Here is an 18,107-nt window from a genome sequence, read left to right on the forward strand (position 1 = left end):
ACATTTTGAAAGAACAATATGTTAGGTTTATTGTACTTTCTAAGGGTGATTTAAAGGTTTATTTAATTTTTAGGGATGAACAAAAAAGAAGAGCCAGAATTCAGAAGCTCAAATACTTTATTAAAATATTTTACAACAATAAACAGGTTTCTTGTACTTCAGTATCTCCCCTACAGTTTGATTTTAAAGTCATGTTTCAGCAAATTTTCAATATTCAGTTAATATATTGGCCTGAAGTGATTTGCTTGGAGGTATGCCATTGTCATTTACTTTTATATCTTATTTTATGCCATACATAATTTAAAATTTTTTGTCAGCTACAGTTATATGTGATAAGTAATTTCTTTGATGTTAAGAGATGGACTGATCTTTATTTGTAGATGATAAGATATTTATAAATGTATAATTCACCACCAGTCTCTTATGCTGTAAGTACAAAGTTATTTGATTTGTAGTGTTCCAAATACTCCTCTCCTGCTAAAATTTCTGCACCCCTGGATGTGCAGCACTACTGTTCATTTGCAATGAGGTGGAAAAGTGCTGTTTAAAGTATTATGAGTATCATAGCTATTTTAAGTGTTGAATGATTTCTATAATATGAACTTCCATATCCCTGACTTGGTGGCTTCAGTCTCTTGCTGTATTTGTTCTTCCTCTTTTTTTGGATTTTTAGATCCCTCTAAGAATCAGATGAAAGAATATACATACAAAAGACCCCCAGTCTCTGTGCAAAGATCCCACTGTAAGAACCCCCACACTAATGGAAGAAGAAAATAGGATGATGAAGAAAAATGAGAGACAGTAAAGGAGTCTAGACAAGAAGTCCTGGTGGCCAATAATGGGGTTAAACTTGAAGCTAGACTAGAAAAAAAAGTTAGGAGGGAATAAAGATTTGTGTGTAGGAAGGGAGGCGCTTGAGGAGTAGGGAGATAATTGTAGTCACAAATATAAATCAAAATTATTTTTATAATGCAGAGAATAATTTTGCTGTCTCCCTGATAGATGTTCTATTCATTACTCATGCATTCAGGTTTCCACTGTCTTACAATGTCCCTCTGTTGAAATTCCTACATTAAAAATATGCCGACTTTCCACACTGCATTCCTAATACAAAAAAACAAAACAAAACAAAACAAAAACAAACAAGAACTATACTTTCCTACTGTTGTCCCAAAGTAAATTGTGATATAATAATCCAATCACTTTAAGTTTAAAATCTGCCTCCCCAAATAGGTAAATGTGTATTTTGAGTCCTTTATCATCCTATCACTTAGCGTGTGAGCCTAACAAACTAAGAAGCAGGGAGGGAGAGGAATCTAGTTAGAGATAAATTCACCATTAGCAAATGCAAAAATTCCAAAATAAATCAATATGACCTAGCCTAACAGACTTTAACCTACATTTTTAATTCTTTTTTTTTTTTTTTTTTTGACAAGTCTCACCCTGTTGCCCAGGCTGGAGTGCAGATCCCAGCCACCACAACCTCCACCTCCTGGGTTCAAGCAATTCTCCTTCCTCAGCCTCCCAAGTAGCTGGGATACAGATGCCTGCTACCACGCCCAGCTAATTTTTGTATTTTTAGAGAGACAGGGTTTCACCATGTTGGCCAGGCTGGTCTTGAACTCCTGACCTCAAGTGATCTGTCTGCCTCAGCCTCCCAAAGTGCTGGAATTGCAGGCATGAACCAACACGCCTGCCTTTAATTCATTTCTTACTACTACTCTTTATTCATTCATCGCTTCAGCCAAACTGAGCTGCTTGTCTTTTCCCACACGTGCTTGTAATTTCCTACCTCTTAGCTTTTGTACATGTTAGCTGCACCATTTAAAATGCCCATTTTTTCATTCTTACCACTTTTAAGATGCTCAATCTCATCTGCATCATGGTGTTGACAGTTGTCATCAGGGGACAAGACTGGCTCCTGGGAACCCTCAACGGATAAAATTCTCTATCTCAGTACACTTACCTTGCTGTGCAGGGGTTGGCCTCCAGCCTTGTAGTCCAAGAACCTGGGTTTGACAGTCCACTGAGAATGCATCCTACATACCCTAAGCAAATTCACAAGGCTGAAGTGTAAATGCCAACTCAACAATTGAATATATCAGTTCATGTTCTCTGAAAGTTAGCCAATTTACTAATTTATAATAAAACTTATTTCACAGAGCTACAACTCCTACAAACCTTTCTGCAGTAGGGATGCCTTTGTCAAAGGGACCAGTGTGGTGTCTTAAATTCTCTCTTACAAGGAAGTAAAACCAGATAACCAGAAAAAATATGTGCCTCTTTGACTTTCCTTTTTCTTTGCTTTATTGGCTAATAAGTCATCACGTTGATTGGCACATTCTTTCTTATCTTTCAAGGAGCAATTTTCCCCTCTGATTTCCTTCTTAGAGCACATATCACTGTTTTCCCAAGCACTGACAACACAGTATAGGTCAAAATAAGATTTTTTTATTGAAAAAAGTTTGCTTAGGCTGGGCGCGGTGGCTCACGCCTGTAGTCCTAGCACTTTGGGAGGCCAAGGCAGGCGGATCACCTGACATCAGGAGCTCGAGTTCAGGCTGGCCAAAATGATGAAACCCTGTCTCTACTAAAAATACAAAAATTCGCCAGTCATGGTGGTGGTCACCTGTAATCCCAGCTACTCAGGAGGCTAAGGCAGGAGAATCGCTTGAACCTGAGAGGCAGGTGTTGCAGTGAGCCAAGATTGTGCCACTACACTCCAGCCTGGGCAACAGAGCAAGACTCCATCTCAAAAAGAAAAGAAAAAAGTTTAGCTTATAGTTATGGCAGTGAAGTTACATGGAATTGTAGTAAAAACACACCATATAGAATTAGAAGACCTGGGTTTCATGCTCAGTGAACCTCTATGGGACTGTCTACCCCACACCCCCTTTTCCTTTCTTCTGGAGCTTTTCCTCCCTGCCCGCTCCCATAGCTTGTTTAACTCATCCTTGAATTTCATGACCAATGACTACCTTTTTCCTAAGCAATTCAACCTGAGTCTCAGCCACTTATAATAAAAACAAACATATTTTCATATAGAGCTTCCATTTCCTCACTTATAAAATGAGAATATTTATTTCCTATAATTTTTATCAGATTTACATGAGATCAAGAATTTTAAAGTGCTATACAAAATTAAGTTACTATGGTATTATGTTATATGTACCTCATATACGTATTCTCAGAACTGTATTCATAATCCATTATATTCAATTCATTTTCTATGAAGTCAGTAAAAGGCATTACACTTTCAAGGACATGACTGGCCGCTTTTCTCATAATCATGTGGATGAAATGCTATAGAGCAATACTTATTTTATATTCTGGTATTTTTTAAAAAAATAAAAATATGTTGTTAAGGGTGCTTATTTTTTCCTTTTTCTATGTTGTATTTTTAGTGAGCTATCAGCCATTTCTTTTATATTTAGGTTTATGAAAAAAGTAGAAGAACAAGCTTACTGGCAAAACTATATTTACCTTTACCTAACTACACAGAGCTGAAAGGCAAAACCGTTTTGCAGTATGTAGAGTTTAGCTCTGATAAGCTGGTCATGCCTGCCGATGGAGAAGTAGGAAGCAGTGAGTTTATTAAAAAATACTACATTCCCCCTATTTTCTTCCTGAGTACCATATTCCTAAATGACCCTGGCTCACTCACATAAGTACAAAATCCTGTATTTACAATATTTTTTTTTGAGACAGTCTCAGCCAGGATGGAGTGCAGTGGCTTGATCTCAGTTCACTGCAACCTCCACCTCCCAGGTTCAAGCAATTCTCGTGCCTCCAGTAGCTGGGATTACAAATGCCCGCCACCACGCCCATCTAATTTTTGTATTAGTAGAGACACGGTTTCACCATTTTAACCAGGCTGGTCTCAAACTCCTGATTTCAGGTGATCCACCCCCCTCAGCCTCCCAAAGTGCTGGGATTACAGGCGTGAGCCACTGCACCTGGCCCTGTGTTTACAGTATTCTGTTAAAAATGAATTAAATTATTCATTCAGATGTTAAACTAGATTGTTTAAAGCTTTGTCTTGGGTCAGATTTTTGGGAAATTTCAAATGAGCAGTTAGCACCCATGCTTTTTGTAGGCCATCCAAGGCAAGGACAGAATGCTGTCTGGAAAGCGAGCTCTGCTTTTGAGTGGGCTGGCTGCTCTGCCTCTACCTCTCCTTTAGTGAACCTATAGGTGCTCGCAGACATATGGATTTGTCTTTGAACTGTATAGGGAAGGGAAGAAGAAAATGAGGGAGGGAAGAAAAGAGGGAGGGACAGAGAACAGGCGAGAAGAAAGAAGGGATGTTTCTGTTATTTGTTTTTCAATTGCTTTGACTCCTCTTACACAGTTAAATGTAAGTTAGTGCGTCTCTGACAGCACTGTCATTCCTCTCCTCCCCATTATTCCTTTCTTTCACCTTCCTAGGGGTTTTGAAACTACTTGGGCCTATTTGGTGAAAAGTAAGGAAGTATGAATGAGTGAGTGAGGAGGAGAGAGGGGGAAAAACGGGCAGAGAATGAGAGAAGAATGGAGTTTGCTTCAAGTCCAGATGAAGCAGAAAAATAAGCTTATGGAGACCTGGGAGAAAAGACTCAGGACTCAAAAAATTTAGGGAACACTGGGCACTCAGCAAAAGTTTTTTTTTGAGACGGAGTCTCGCTCTGTCGCCCAGGCTGGAGTGCAGTGGCGCCATCTCGGCTCACTGCAAGCTCCGCCTCCCAGGTTCATGCCATTCTCCTGCCTCAGCCTCCTGAGTAGCTGGGACTACAGGCACCCGCCACCACACCCGGCTAATTTTTTTTTGTATTTTTAGTAGAGACGGGGTTTCACCGTGTTCGCCAGGATGGTCTCGATTTCCTGACCTCGTGATCTGCCCGCCTCCGCCTCCCAAAGTGCTGGGATTACAGGCGTAAGCCACCGTGTCTGGCCACTCAGCAAAAGTTTTAAGAAGTATTCTTAAACTCTTTGGAGATTAGATGCAGAAGACTTGGGAATGTAGGGAAAGAGGAGAAAGAACAGCTTGCTGGCCTCTTTTTCTGCTGCCAATAGTCCTTTCTTGCTGGAAACCACTCCCACAGAGAATGGTTAAGAAGCCTCCAGGCATAAAAGGAAGAAAATCATGATATTCATCTCTACATATCATCTCAATCTTTACCTTATCTTTTGTAGTCCTTGAAGGATCTTAGAGAGGAGATGAGGGAGAGCACTAAGATAAGAGTGGGGTTAGGGCCAGGCGCGGTGGCTCACGCCTGTAATCCTAACACTTTTGGGAGGCCAAGGCAGGTGGATCACCTGAGGTCAGGAGTTCAAGACCAGCCTGGCCAACATGCTAAAATCCCATCTCTACTAAAAATACAAAAAATTAGCCAAGTGTGGTGGTCGACAGCTGTAATCCCAGCTACTCGGGAGCCTGAGGCAGGGTAATCACTTGAACCCAGGAGGTGGAGGTTGCAAGGAGCCAAGATCGCCCCACTGTGCTCCAGCCTGGGCAACAAGAGTGAAACTCTGTCTCAAAAAAGAAAAAAAAGAGTAGGGTTAGCACAGATCTTCCTTTGTGTTCCTAGAATTCCACAAGTAAAACTCAGGAAAAAACCCACAATGTGCTTCAACTGCACTTAAATCAATTCATATGTTTTTAATGCCCTTTATATACAGATGTGCCTTTTCTTCTTGAGGGAAATGGAACTGAAGAACTCTGTCTTTTGACATCAGGAAAACTTAGCTATTCTCTATCGTGGAGCTTAGACGAAAATGGTCTTCCTCTGATACCTATGTCACAGTCATTGAGATCTTCTTACTGCAGGTAATAAACTTTTATCTTTGAAAAATAATGCCAGGTCTCAGCAAAGCATCACACAAAACACATTATGTGTAAAAGAGAAAACTTGAGCAGCAATAGGAAGAGTTTAGTTTATTTGAATGTTGATTTATCTTTTATTTAAATCATTCTACTAAGGTAGTATGTGTATTTATATGCAAGAGAATGTGTCCCTTCAATGCTTGGAATTATAGCCACACAGATGATGAGAGAGTCATTCCCAGAGTCCCTCACTTGTAGGCAAAGGTCAAGACTCCCAGGAACTTTATTTCTGGGGCCTGTATATCCCCCAGTCATTCTGGATTAGCAAATATGCATTATCATGATTCTGGGAGTTCCCAGAAGAATTGGGGTTAATTTTCAGATTAATTATTTGTGGGATTACTAGAAATAAGTACAGTAAATTCTATGAAAATGATGATAATGCTGGGTTCCATAATGTGCTATGTTTGAGGGAAATGGTAAATATAAAGGAAAAAGTTTAGTTCATCATTTAAAATAATGAACAATGATAACAAAAAGATCCTCTCCCCTCCCCATCTTAACACATATTTTTAAAAATAAATGGAAATGAAAAGCTTCATACAACTATATGGCATTCTAGAAAGGGCAAAACTATGGAGACAGTAGAAAGATCAGTGGTGCCAGAGGTTCCGGGGGAAGGGAAGAATGAATAGATGGAGCACACAGGATTTTTAGAGTAGTGAAACTATTTTGCATAAGATTATAATGTTGGATACATGTCATTACACAGTCGTCAAAACCCACAGAATGTACAAAACCAAGGGTGAACCCTAATGTAAACTATGGACTTTGAGTGGCAATGATGTGTCAATGTGGGTTCATGGACTGTGAAAAAAAGGTACCACTCCAGCAAGGCATGTTGACAGCTGGGGAGGCTGTGCGTGTTTATGGGGATGGGGTACGTGGGAACTCTCTGTGCCTTTTGTTCAATTTTGCTGCAAATCTAAAACTTCTCTAAAAATTTTTATTTTAAAAATACTATAGTTTTGAAAATTGTTATACATAACTAGATTAAATGGAAAATCAAAACTGAAATTAGAGACTGTTTAAAAAATAACAAGGAGAACATTATGTATAAAAACTAGTAGCATATGGCCAGAGTCATAGTAAGAGTTCATAAATGCTTTTCTTCAGTATGTAAGAAATTGAAAGAGAAAAAAACTAAATGGCAGTAGCCCAAGGAGATCATTGGTGTGAAAGAAACTGAGGTAGTAGGGGTAGTTTACTTACCAAGGAGTTTGACAATAAAAAATATGCTAAAAAAATAACAGAAGACAAAAGAATCAAGGTACAGATTTCTTACAAATTGGGGCCATATTTATCTTCTTAAAAGAAGAGATTAAAAGTGATGAGCTTACAAAAGATTGAAATCAGTGGGGAAAAAAGACCCAATATATTGGAAAGAGTATGAAGTCCTTCAGAGTCCAGAAGGTATCAAACCAGAACCCAAGCGAATACCTGTGGTTCTGGAGAAGAGAAACTCTCTCTTCCTCAACTCAGGGAATGAGACAGTCACCACTATGAAGACAGAAATGGAACTTTGATGAATGTCCTTGTTTTGCTAAGTAAATGAGGTCATCTTCTTAGAGACCTGGAGAAAGGCATTTTAAGAGCAAATCTTACAGTTATTAAAGGTCATTCATTTTGGAGCCAGTGGAAAAGTTTTTAATACCCAGAACTATTATTTTGTTATATTTCTTAATATTTCTCTAGCATAGTCTCCACAGCAGCTATTCCTAATCTTTGCCTCATCATAATATTCTTTGCATTTTTCTTGGAGTGAGATGTTTGTCCTCCTCACTCTGAGGCTAACTTTTATGCAGGTAATTTGGAACTCTCTGTATTTTACAATTCTCCTGATGCATTTATATCCTTTTCTTCCATTATCTTCAACTTGTCCGTCTCCCTAGGCTGTTGGTCTTTTGTACCCAAAAGCCTTCTTTGTTTTAAAACGAACAAGCACAAACTCAAGAACCTGATTAAATCCTGAAGCCCATTTTGGCTAGTTTTTCCTGCCAGAGTTCTCCTATGTGTGGCCTACTGGTCTGCATACATTCCCTCCACTTTCTGTTCACACATTCCCTTCCTAATCCTACCCACTTGTCACTGAAGGTTACCAGCAAGTGACCTTCAAGCCATATTCATTGGCTTGTCTCCATTGTGTTACAATTCCTATTACTTGGAAACTCAAGCTTACAAAAGATTGAAAACAGTTATATGCAAGGGTGGGACAGATGACAGATTTCAGCAGGAAGTATATTGCAAGAGAGGTTTTCAAAGTCCAGGGCCCTCTTTAAGTCAAGCTTTAATACCACATTAAACACAACTCTCTGGCTGGGCGCAGTGGCTCACTCCTGTAATCCCAGCATTTTGGGAGGCGGAGGCGGGCGGATCACCTGAAGTCAGGAGTTTGAGACCGGCCTGGCCAACATGGTGAACCCCTGTCTCTACTAAAAATACAAAAATTAGCTGGGCATGGTGGCACGCGCCTGTAGCCCCAGCTACCCGGGAGGCTGAGGCAGGAGAATCGCTTGAACCTGGGAAGCAGTGGTTGCAGTGAGCCAAGATCATGCCATTGCACTCCAGCCTGGCGACAGAGCGAGATTCTGTCTCAATAAACAAACAAATCAAAAAACAAACAAACAAAACCCACACCTCTCTTATCTAAATGATCATTGTCTAGAGTTTTCATTTTTAAACATGAAACAGTTTTTCTTACACTCACTAGGTAATAACATTTTTAACATTTAATAACAATGACTTTTATGTTTACCTTATTTCTTATTTCCCATCCTTCATTCTCGATTTACTTTTCATGCTGAAAGCATGCTCCTTTAATGATTCTTTCAGTTAGTTTCTATGGATAGCAAAATTCTTTAGCCTTTCTAGATCTAAAAGTGTCTTTATTTTGTCCTCATTCTTAATAGTTTAGGTGAGTAGAAAATTTGAGGATGTTCTTTATTTCCCTTTAGCACTTTGAAGCTGTTACAGTACTGCATTATCTATTGGGATTTATCATTGCTATTTATAAGTCCGCTATTGGTCTAAATGTTGGACTTTTATAGGCTATATTTTCTCTCTGATAATGTTGAAATATTTCACTTTAATTCAGAGACAGTAAGTGGAATAAAGGTTACCAGGGATGGGGAAGGGAGAAATGGGGTTATTGTTTAATATGTACAGAGTTTCAGTTTGGGATGAAGAAAAAATTCTGGAAATAAGTAATGATGATGGTTATACAATGCTGTGAGTATACTTAATACTACTGAATAGTACACTTTAAAATGGTGGTAAATTTTATATTATGTATCTTTTACCTTAATAAAAAAGGAAGAAATTGCCATGAAAAAAATTTTGCTTTATCCTTAAAGTACTGAAATTTTACTATACCATGTATGTGTGGATTTATCATTATTCCTTTTCCTGCTTAGCAGAATAAATTTTATGTTTAAAGACTCACATCTTTCATCAATTACAGAAACGTCTCAACCACTATTTCTTCAAATATTACTTCTTCACTATTTCCACTCTTCTCTCCTTCAGGATTTCTTACTGAATTTGTATTGGAGCCTCTCAGTCTATTATTCATTTATTTATTTTTGAGACAGGGTCTCACTCTGTCACTCAGGCTGGAATGTAGTGGTATAATCATAGCAGCCTCAAGCTCCTGGACCCAACAATCCTCCTGCCTCAGCCTCCCTAGTAGCTGAGACTGTAGGCAGGTGCTACCACGTCCAGCTAAATTTTTTCTTGCTTTCTGTGTTTTCTTTTTAAGAGACAAGGAGGTCTTGCTTTGTTGCCCAGGCTGATAAACTCCTGGGCTCAAGCGATCCTCTCACCTTGGCCTCACAAAGTGCTAGGATTACAGGCCTAAGCCACTGAGCCCAGCCAAGCCTCAGCCTAACTATTATTTCGTATTTTTATGTTTTTATTTAATCTGCATCCTGGGTGAATTTCTGGGTACTATTTTTCAGTTCCTTAATTCGTTATTCAACTTTGTCCAATATAAGTTTTATTTGATTTTTATGTTATAATTTTTACTTTTATTTTCTGCTGCCAGGTTTTCTGTTTGATTCTCTTTCATATCTACATTTTCTTATTTCATTTTGGCATTTTGTTCCATTATTTCTTGCATTTAAAAGTGAATTATTAATTTTCATTTGTTTTTACATCTTAAGCATACTTCATTAAAATGTGTTTGGCAGACTTCCATAAAATGAATTTCAGCTAGAATTAATTTAATGTTCTGATAGTTGATACTGTTGATTATTTTTCTGAGCATGGCTTCATTGCTCAGAAGTTTTGGTTAGCAGGGTCATTTTGAGTTGGAGAACTTTTGGGTGATTTTGATTTACAGGTTTCTGGGGTTTTTGGTGGGTTTTTTTTGGTTTATTTTGTTTTGTTTTGTTTTGTTTTGATTTTGTTTTTTCTCTCTCTCCTTCTGTATCTACCCCTCCTTACCTGATGGTTCTGAATTTGACTTCATCTGTCCTCCTAAATCCAGAAGTGGGCCGTAAGCCTACTTACTGGGTAGGTTGGGAGGTTGGGTTGTTACACTGGGTTGCTATTGGAGTCATCACAGATCTAGGCAACTGGTGAGCTGTGAGCCTTGTTCAGTTCCTCATTATGAGGCAGTGTCTGTGTCCCTTTCCCTCTCTAGACTCATAGCTTTCTAAAAGCCACAGCCCCATGCAGTGGTCAGTATTTTTTTAAAGGTCCCTTTATTTAAGCCCCGCCCGCACCCTTAAATCTTTGGCTTAAAATGATAAACCTGGTGCTAGTTCTCTGTCTCAGGAACTGAGCCCACAACCACCATGGACTGCTCATCAGCCTGAAGCCCAGCAAGCCCACAGTGCTATCCCCACTCGCCACTCTGCCTTTCTTTTCCATTTCTGGTTCACAGGAATGTTTATCTTAGCTCTCAGCACAGTTATATTTTTAACTGTTTTTTAACATCTTTATTGAGATACAATTCACAAACCATAAAATTCAGCCAATTAAAATATGCAATGCAATGGTTTTAATGTATTCACAGAGTTGTACGACCATCATTACAATCTGGAAATGGATGGTGGTCATGGTTGCACCACATTGTGAGTATACTTAATGCCACCGAATTGTGTATTTTAAAATAAAGTGGTAAATGTTATGTATATTTTACCTCAATTTAAAAACACGGTGGCTGTGGCCTTGCATTTGGGTGTATAAGCCGAGGTCTAGGGGCCTGCTAGAATTAAAGCTCGCCTCTTTCTTGGGGCCATGCTATACTTTGATTCTTTTGTCGGAAATAAGATGTAAATATCAGGGCTGCATTAGATAAACAACAATCAAAGAGTTTTCTGTGCCTTTTATAAAGTACTGCTTCCAGCTCTCCATCATCAAAGTAGAAATCTTCAATTGAAAAGAAGAGAGGGGGAGGGGAAAGGAAGAGAGAAAGGGAGGGAGGGACGGAGGGAGGGACGGAGGGAGGGACAGAGGGAGGGAGGGAGGGAGGGAGAAATCTTCAATCATTTGACTGGTTTTGACCCAAGGAACAGCACTGCTGTGAACCATAGCCCACAGCTATAGGAGCAGCTGGGGGAATCATTGTAGCAAGGCTGTGAGATTTTTATTACTTTCTCTGAGGCAGAAACCATGGGACTATGTTGAAATTCAATTACAACTTTCTTTGTTGTTTGTTGTTGTTTTTGTTGTTGTTGTTAAAGGATATAATGGGAGAAGTTTCTCTCTAATCTATTTGTTAAGATTTAAGCTTTACCTGAGGCTATCTTCTAGGGGATCTGCGCTAAGATTGTTTCTAGAAGGAAAATTTATTACATGATGGTGTCAAGGGTGTCAGGTCCTAGCACTCTTGTGACATAGATATCAAAACAGTTCAAAATGAGGGCAGACATGGGAAGCAAAAGAAAAGAAGAATATGCAAACTTCACCTATTAGTAATTTTCCTTACATCTTACCATACCACACATTGGCTTTTGCAGCAATAGCCTCAGAAGATTCATCAAAGAAATATGAACAAATGGGAAGGAAACAGTGTAAAATGTGTGCCCATGTTTGGGCTAAGACATTGTTGAATCCGTGTCAGAACTGTATTTCTGGAATCCCAATTTATAGACAGGAACCTTTCTGGACTACTTTATAGAAAGGATTGTAGAAATTTGGATCGTAGTCCAAATTCCTCTAGTTACACATGATAAGACAAATTCTCTATGAAGAGACAGATTAAATCGCTGGGATAATTGATGGCTCTAAAGAAATCCTTACTCATTAGAGTTGAATTCCTTTTGCACTTAGTCGCTAAGAATATTTTATGAGTCTAGCCTATCTTTTACAGCTTTCCAGCTTTTAAGATTATCTCATGGCCGGGCATAGTGGCTCACGCCTGTAATCCCAGCACTTTGGGAGGCCAAGGCAGGCAGATCACGAGGTCAGGAGGTTGAGACCATCCTGGTCAACATGGTGAAAACCCCTCTCTACTAAAAATACACAAATTAGCCAGGTGTGGTAGCACTTGCCTGTAGTCCCAGCTACTCGGGAGGCTGAGACAGGAGAATTGCTTTGAACCTGGGAGGCAGAGGCTGCAGTGAGCCGGGATCGCGCCACTGCACTCCAGCCTGGTGACAGAGTGAGACTCTGTTTCCAAAAAAAAAAAAAAAAAAAAAAGATTATCTCATATGATCAAGGATGGTCCTCTGGCATATACCCAGTTACTTGCATTACTTTCTGTTATGTTTCCACTGTAAAGATGTAGCCTAAAAGTGGTTTTTATTTTGTGTGCTTTCTTAATTTTGCTTAAGTGAATATTTTGATTAAATTTCAATATTGTACACCCTGTGAAAAGAAAATATTTTAATAAGTTACTATGCTTAGGGTTTACATAATACATCCAATAAGCACCATTCATTTAAGCATCTAGAATATTTTAGCTGTTACATACAATATAGATGGCAAGGATCAATATTTACAGACTATTCTTAATAAGGTTACTGTCTCTTACAAACATTTATCAAAAAGCTATGATACAAGTTAGAGTGAGAACTAGGAGAGATACCACATCTCAACTTTCTATTTTATCCATAAATACAGAGGGTGGATAAATTTTATCTTCAAATACCCAGAATGGGTACGTTTTTACCCTATATAACAGTGTATTGTATGTAATACATATATTGTATATTGTATGCGAGTTCACAAAATATTTTCTCTATGTTAGTATGTTAAGGAATGTAGATGCGAGAAGTGTTCCTGGAATTCCATGGCTCATTAATGAACAGAAGCTTTTTGAATGGGCAAATGAAGTCAGAATTGATCCAAATAATCCAGAATATTCTGATTTAATGGAATTTGTTATGGTAAGTTAAAGCAAGTATCAATACTGTAAACATATTCTGTTTCCTAAGCTCTACCCCCCTTTCTCCCCCATAGTTTGCTATATATTTTTCTAGGCTCTAGGGTTTATGTAAAAGTAAATCTGAGGACAGAGACCATTTTCAACCAGTGTACAATACTGTAAAGGCAATTAAAAACTCAGCAACTGAAATAATTCCTCCTTTAGGCCTGATGGATGGTCCTCTGCCACTACTTAGCAGCCACAGCACATCCGACAGTCTTTTATGCTAACATCTATTGTGCAGTTACCATATGCCAGCCATAGTATTAGATACTGAAGATATTGAGATGATTTATAAACACACTCCTTCTCTCAGACTCTATTATGTAGTCACTTCTACTCTTCTTTATTGCCAGCTGAACTGCTGTATGTACCTCACACATGCTTTCTTCATACCTTTATTCATGCCACTGCTCTGCCTAGAAGGGCATCCGTAACAGTTACCTTATTCACCCTGCAAGTCTAATAAATGCTTCCCTGGTAACCTCAGTTAGGCACTGCATCTTCTTTCCTTGCTTTCCTGTTAACCTTTCTTCTACTTTTTAAAAAAATCAACTCTTATGACTCTAATTTCATTCTGCCTTTTACCGTAGGTTTTTTTTTTTAGACAGAGTCTCGTTCTGTTGCCAGACTGGAGTGCAGTGGCGTGATCTTGGCTCACCACAACCTCCGCCTCCCAAGTTCAAGCGATTCTCTTTCCTCAGCCTCCCGTGTAGCTGGGATTACAGGCGCGTGCCACTGTGCCCAGCTAATTTTTGTATTTTTGATAGACAGGGGGTTTTACTATGTTGGCCAAGCTGATCTTGAACTCCTGACCTCAGGTGATCCACCCGCCATGGCCTCCCAAAGTGCTGGGATTACAGGTGTGAGCCACTGCACCTGGCCTACAGTAGTTATTCATTCATATATTTTATTTTTCCTTGTGGAACTACAGCTAATAAATCTGCGTCTCTCTGATGGCAGCTAGCACTATTCCTTGCATGTACTATGCACTCACCCATAAATTAGATTGCTGCAAGTAAGCTCCCTAGATTAGAGCTTCTCCGCTGAGGTGCAGAATTGGTTATAGGTATACAGAAGTATTGATCCTCTGTCAACTCAGGACAACCAGATAGGAACAGTCTCATCTGTCCTGTCAGTGTACAATACAAAATTCAGTGTACAGCACAAATATTTTTGTTTTCTTTGTAACTCATGACTGGGAAAAGGTTGGAAAGCCACAAAGGCTGGATTCTATTTTGTTTTGTTTTATTTTGTTTTTTATATGTTCTAGACTACAAATTCAATTGCTCCATTTCCTACCTATATTGCCACTCAGATCTCACAGTTGAGGGGGAAAAAGTCTTTTGAAGTAATTCCTGAATTTCAAAAAATTAGTATTTTAAGTAAAGACTTTGCATTTTTATGTTTTACAGTACATGAGACTTAAGGGGCAGGATATTCCAAAGTATTTTCGTCTTGAACAGTTGCAAGATGAATTTAACTTTGTTTCTGAAGAGGAAATGGCAAAGAGTAAACGTTTCCAGCTATTGCAACTTAGAAATGCAGGTCAATTAGATAATTTCCTTCTAGAGCAAATGCCCCTCCATGACACAGAGATTCCAGATTTACTCTTCCAGGTATTTGGTTTCTATTTGAATATGGCTTATTGTATGATAAAGTTAACAGTTTGCTGCTTTAACCCTATCTTAATTTATTTCTTTTTTTTAAAGCTAATAATCTGTAGACAGATTTCCTCCCTTCTCTATAGGCATTAAAAATGTACGTATCGGCCGGGCACGGTGGCTCAAGCCTGTAATCCCAGCACTTTGGGAGGCCGAGACGGGCGGATCACGAGGTCAGGAGATCGAGACCATCCTGGCTAACACAGTGAAACCCCGTCTCTACTAAAAAATACAAAAAACTAGCCGGGCGCGGTGGCGGGCGCCTGTAGTCCCAGCTACTCCGGAGGCTGAGGCAGGAGAATGGCGTAAACCCGGGAGGCGGAGCTTGCAGTGAGCTGAGATCTGGCCACTGCACTCCCGCCTGGGCGACAGAGAGAGACTCTGTCTCAAAAAAAAAATAATTAAAAAAATAATAATAATAAATAAATAAAAATGTACGTATCTCCCAAATTCCAGAAATTCTTCAGCTTGACTTTACAATTTAGTGTTGTCTAGTCTATTCAGTATTCAGCAGCCAAAATCCTTTAGGCATATTCTAAATTTATGTAACTATTGTATTTTTGTTATTGTAAAATGTATCACGGATTTAAAAGTGGCATTGAGAGTAAGGGGGAGAGACACTACCGCAATAAACATTACTTATAAGGCCCACAATGTTAGAATCTTTAAAATATTTCTAAAAGAAAACAAAAGCTGGAATGCACAATAGGGTCTCACCAGCTGGTGCCAACCAGCTCTAGCACACTATCACATAAAGCTAGCTTTTCATATTAGTTGCTTTAAGTTTGCTACTTGGTGAAATTTGGATATGGATCAAATATTAGATAATACTGGAGAATTGCTGGTGGTGCTTATGGCATTGCGGTTATGTAGAAGCACGTCCTTAGTCTTTGGAGATTCATACTGAAGTATTTATCTAGAGATGCTTAAAGTGTCATGATAGCTATAATTTACTTGAGAATATGTTAGCCGAAAATAAAATAAATAAAAACAGGTAAAACAAATATGATAAAATATTAATTATTTAATCAATGGGGTAGGGATATGAATTTTAATATTTCTTTTTTTCAGTCAGGTGCAGTGACTCATGCCTGTAATCTCGGCACTCTGGGAAGCCGAGGCAGAAGGATAGTTTGAGTCCAGCAGTTTGAGACCAACCCGGGCAAAATAATGAGACCTCATCTCTACAAAAACATAAACAAAATTAGCTGGGCATGGTGGAGCACACCTGTAGTGCCAGCTACTTGGAGGCTGAGGTGGGAGGATCACTTGAGGTCAAGGCTACAGTAAGCTGAGCTCCTGCCACTGCACTGCAGCCTGGGCAACAGGGTGAGACCCTGTCTTAAAAAAAAAAAAAATTACACACACACCCACATACACGTGTGTGTATATATATATTTCTACTTTTCTATATGTTTGAAAATATGAAAAAAATTAAACAAAAATAAATAGCATCTAATATACCAGTAAAACCCCACTAAAGATGTAATTTAACAAATACATCACTTGTAAGAGCAGTAAAGACTGTAAGATACATAGGAATATATTTGACAAAAGTTATGCAAAAACTCAACAGATAACATTTTGAAATATTTTTGAATGATATACAAAAGAATCTGAGTAAATGTTCATTGATAGGAAGAGTCAACATTGTAAACTGCCAAAACTACCCATATTAAGCTGTAAATATAGAAATGCAATTCCCAACCAAAGAAATAGAATAGGCTTATTATGCATATGTGGAAATTTTATATTTGACAGCATTGTCATTACAAATCAGTTCGAAAAGAATGAAGGATGCATTAACTGGTTCTGGAATCGTTATTCATACGTGTGGAAAGAAATAAAATTAGATTCAGGTATCAGAAAAGAAATAAATACCATGTGTAGTGAAGATTACTTGTGAAAAGCAAAACTTCAAATGGGCATTTCAATTTTGGGATACAAAGGTATTTCTTAAATAAGACATGAAAAGTATAAATGATAAAGAAGAAGATTAATTAATTTTTCTTTGAGATGGAGTCTCACTTTGTCACACAGGCTGGAGTGCAGTGGCGTGATCTCGGCTCACTGCAACCTCCACCTCCTGGGTTCAAGTGATTCTCATGCCTCAGCCTCCCTAGTAGCTGAGGCTACAGGTGTGCACCACCACGCCTGGCTAATTTTTGTATTTTTAGTAAAGACGGGGTTTTGTCATGTTGCCCAGACTGGTCTTGAACTCCTAACTTTAAGTGATCTGCCCGCCTTGGCCTCCCACAGTGTTAGGATTACAGGCGTGAACCACAGTGTCTGGCCAGATTAATAAATTTTATAACATTAAAATTAAAAGCCTACAGATTAGAAAAGTTATTCCCTGCATATATAAAATTAAAATATTAATATCCAGAGTATTGTGTTAACTCCTAAAACTTAATACTTTAAAAGTAAATAAAGTGATGTGAGGCTGGGCACAGTGGCTCACACCTGTAATCCCAACCCTTGGGAAGGCTGAGGTGGGCAGATCACAAGGTCAGGGGTTCGAGACCAGCCTGACCAATATGGTGAAACCCCGTCTCTACTAAAAATAGAAAAATTAGCCAGGTGTGGTGGCACACACCTGTAATCCCAGCTACTTGGGAGGCCGAGGCAGGAGAATCACTTGAACCCAGGAGGTGGAGGTTGCAGTGAATTGAGATCGTACCACTACACTCCAGCCTGGGCAACAGAGTTAGACTCCGTCTCAAAAAAGAAAAAAAAAAAGTAAATAAAGTGGCATGAAATGGCAATATAATATTTTCTTAAATAAAAGTTGTTACTTGCAAAACAATTAATTTCAGGATTTCTTATGGATAATTAAAAGGACAAGTAACTTACCTTCAGATAATGGAGCATGCGTTGTTTCATGGCTGAAGATTCTAAAGTATTTACTTCATTATTTTTGTATAGTTTTTAATAATATCTATAATATAAAATCATTTCCAAGTGCTTTGGGGATATATAATACTGAAAATGTGTAAATAACAAATGCAAATTTACTTTATTTAGATGAAGCATCCTGACAAATAATCTTATACTGACTATATATGTCATATTAAAATTATTGATTATAGTCAACACACATTGACTACTTACTATATGCCAGGCCCTTTACATATATTGTTTCAATTAAGTCTCACAAACAATCTTATGACAGAGGTATTATTATTATTATTGAAGAGGAAACTGGGGT

General features: G+C 38.5%; 1 protein-coding gene across 1 annotated transcript in view; it reads left to right on the forward strand.

Annotated features, from left to right (window-relative positions):
• CC2D2B (coiled-coil and C2 domain containing 2B) overlaps nt 1–18,107 on the forward strand; it is a 131,604-nt gene that overhangs the window by 65,379 nt on the left and 48,118 nt on the right. Inside the window, 5 exon segments of the mRNA XM_073019213.1 lie at nt 74–251; nt 3,435–3,585; nt 5,659–5,806; nt 13,059–13,197; nt 14,651–14,854. Coding sequence (XP_072875314.1) covers nt 74–251; nt 3,435–3,585; nt 5,659–5,806; nt 13,059–13,197; nt 14,651–14,854 — 820 coding nt within the window.

Source organism: Chlorocebus sabaeus, chromosome 9 (genome assembly GCF_047675955.1).
Source record: "Chlorocebus sabaeus isolate Y175 chromosome 9, mChlSab1.0.hap1, whole genome shotgun sequence".
Taxonomy (NCBI): Eukaryota; Metazoa; Chordata; class Mammalia; order Primates; family Cercopithecidae; genus Chlorocebus; species Chlorocebus sabaeus.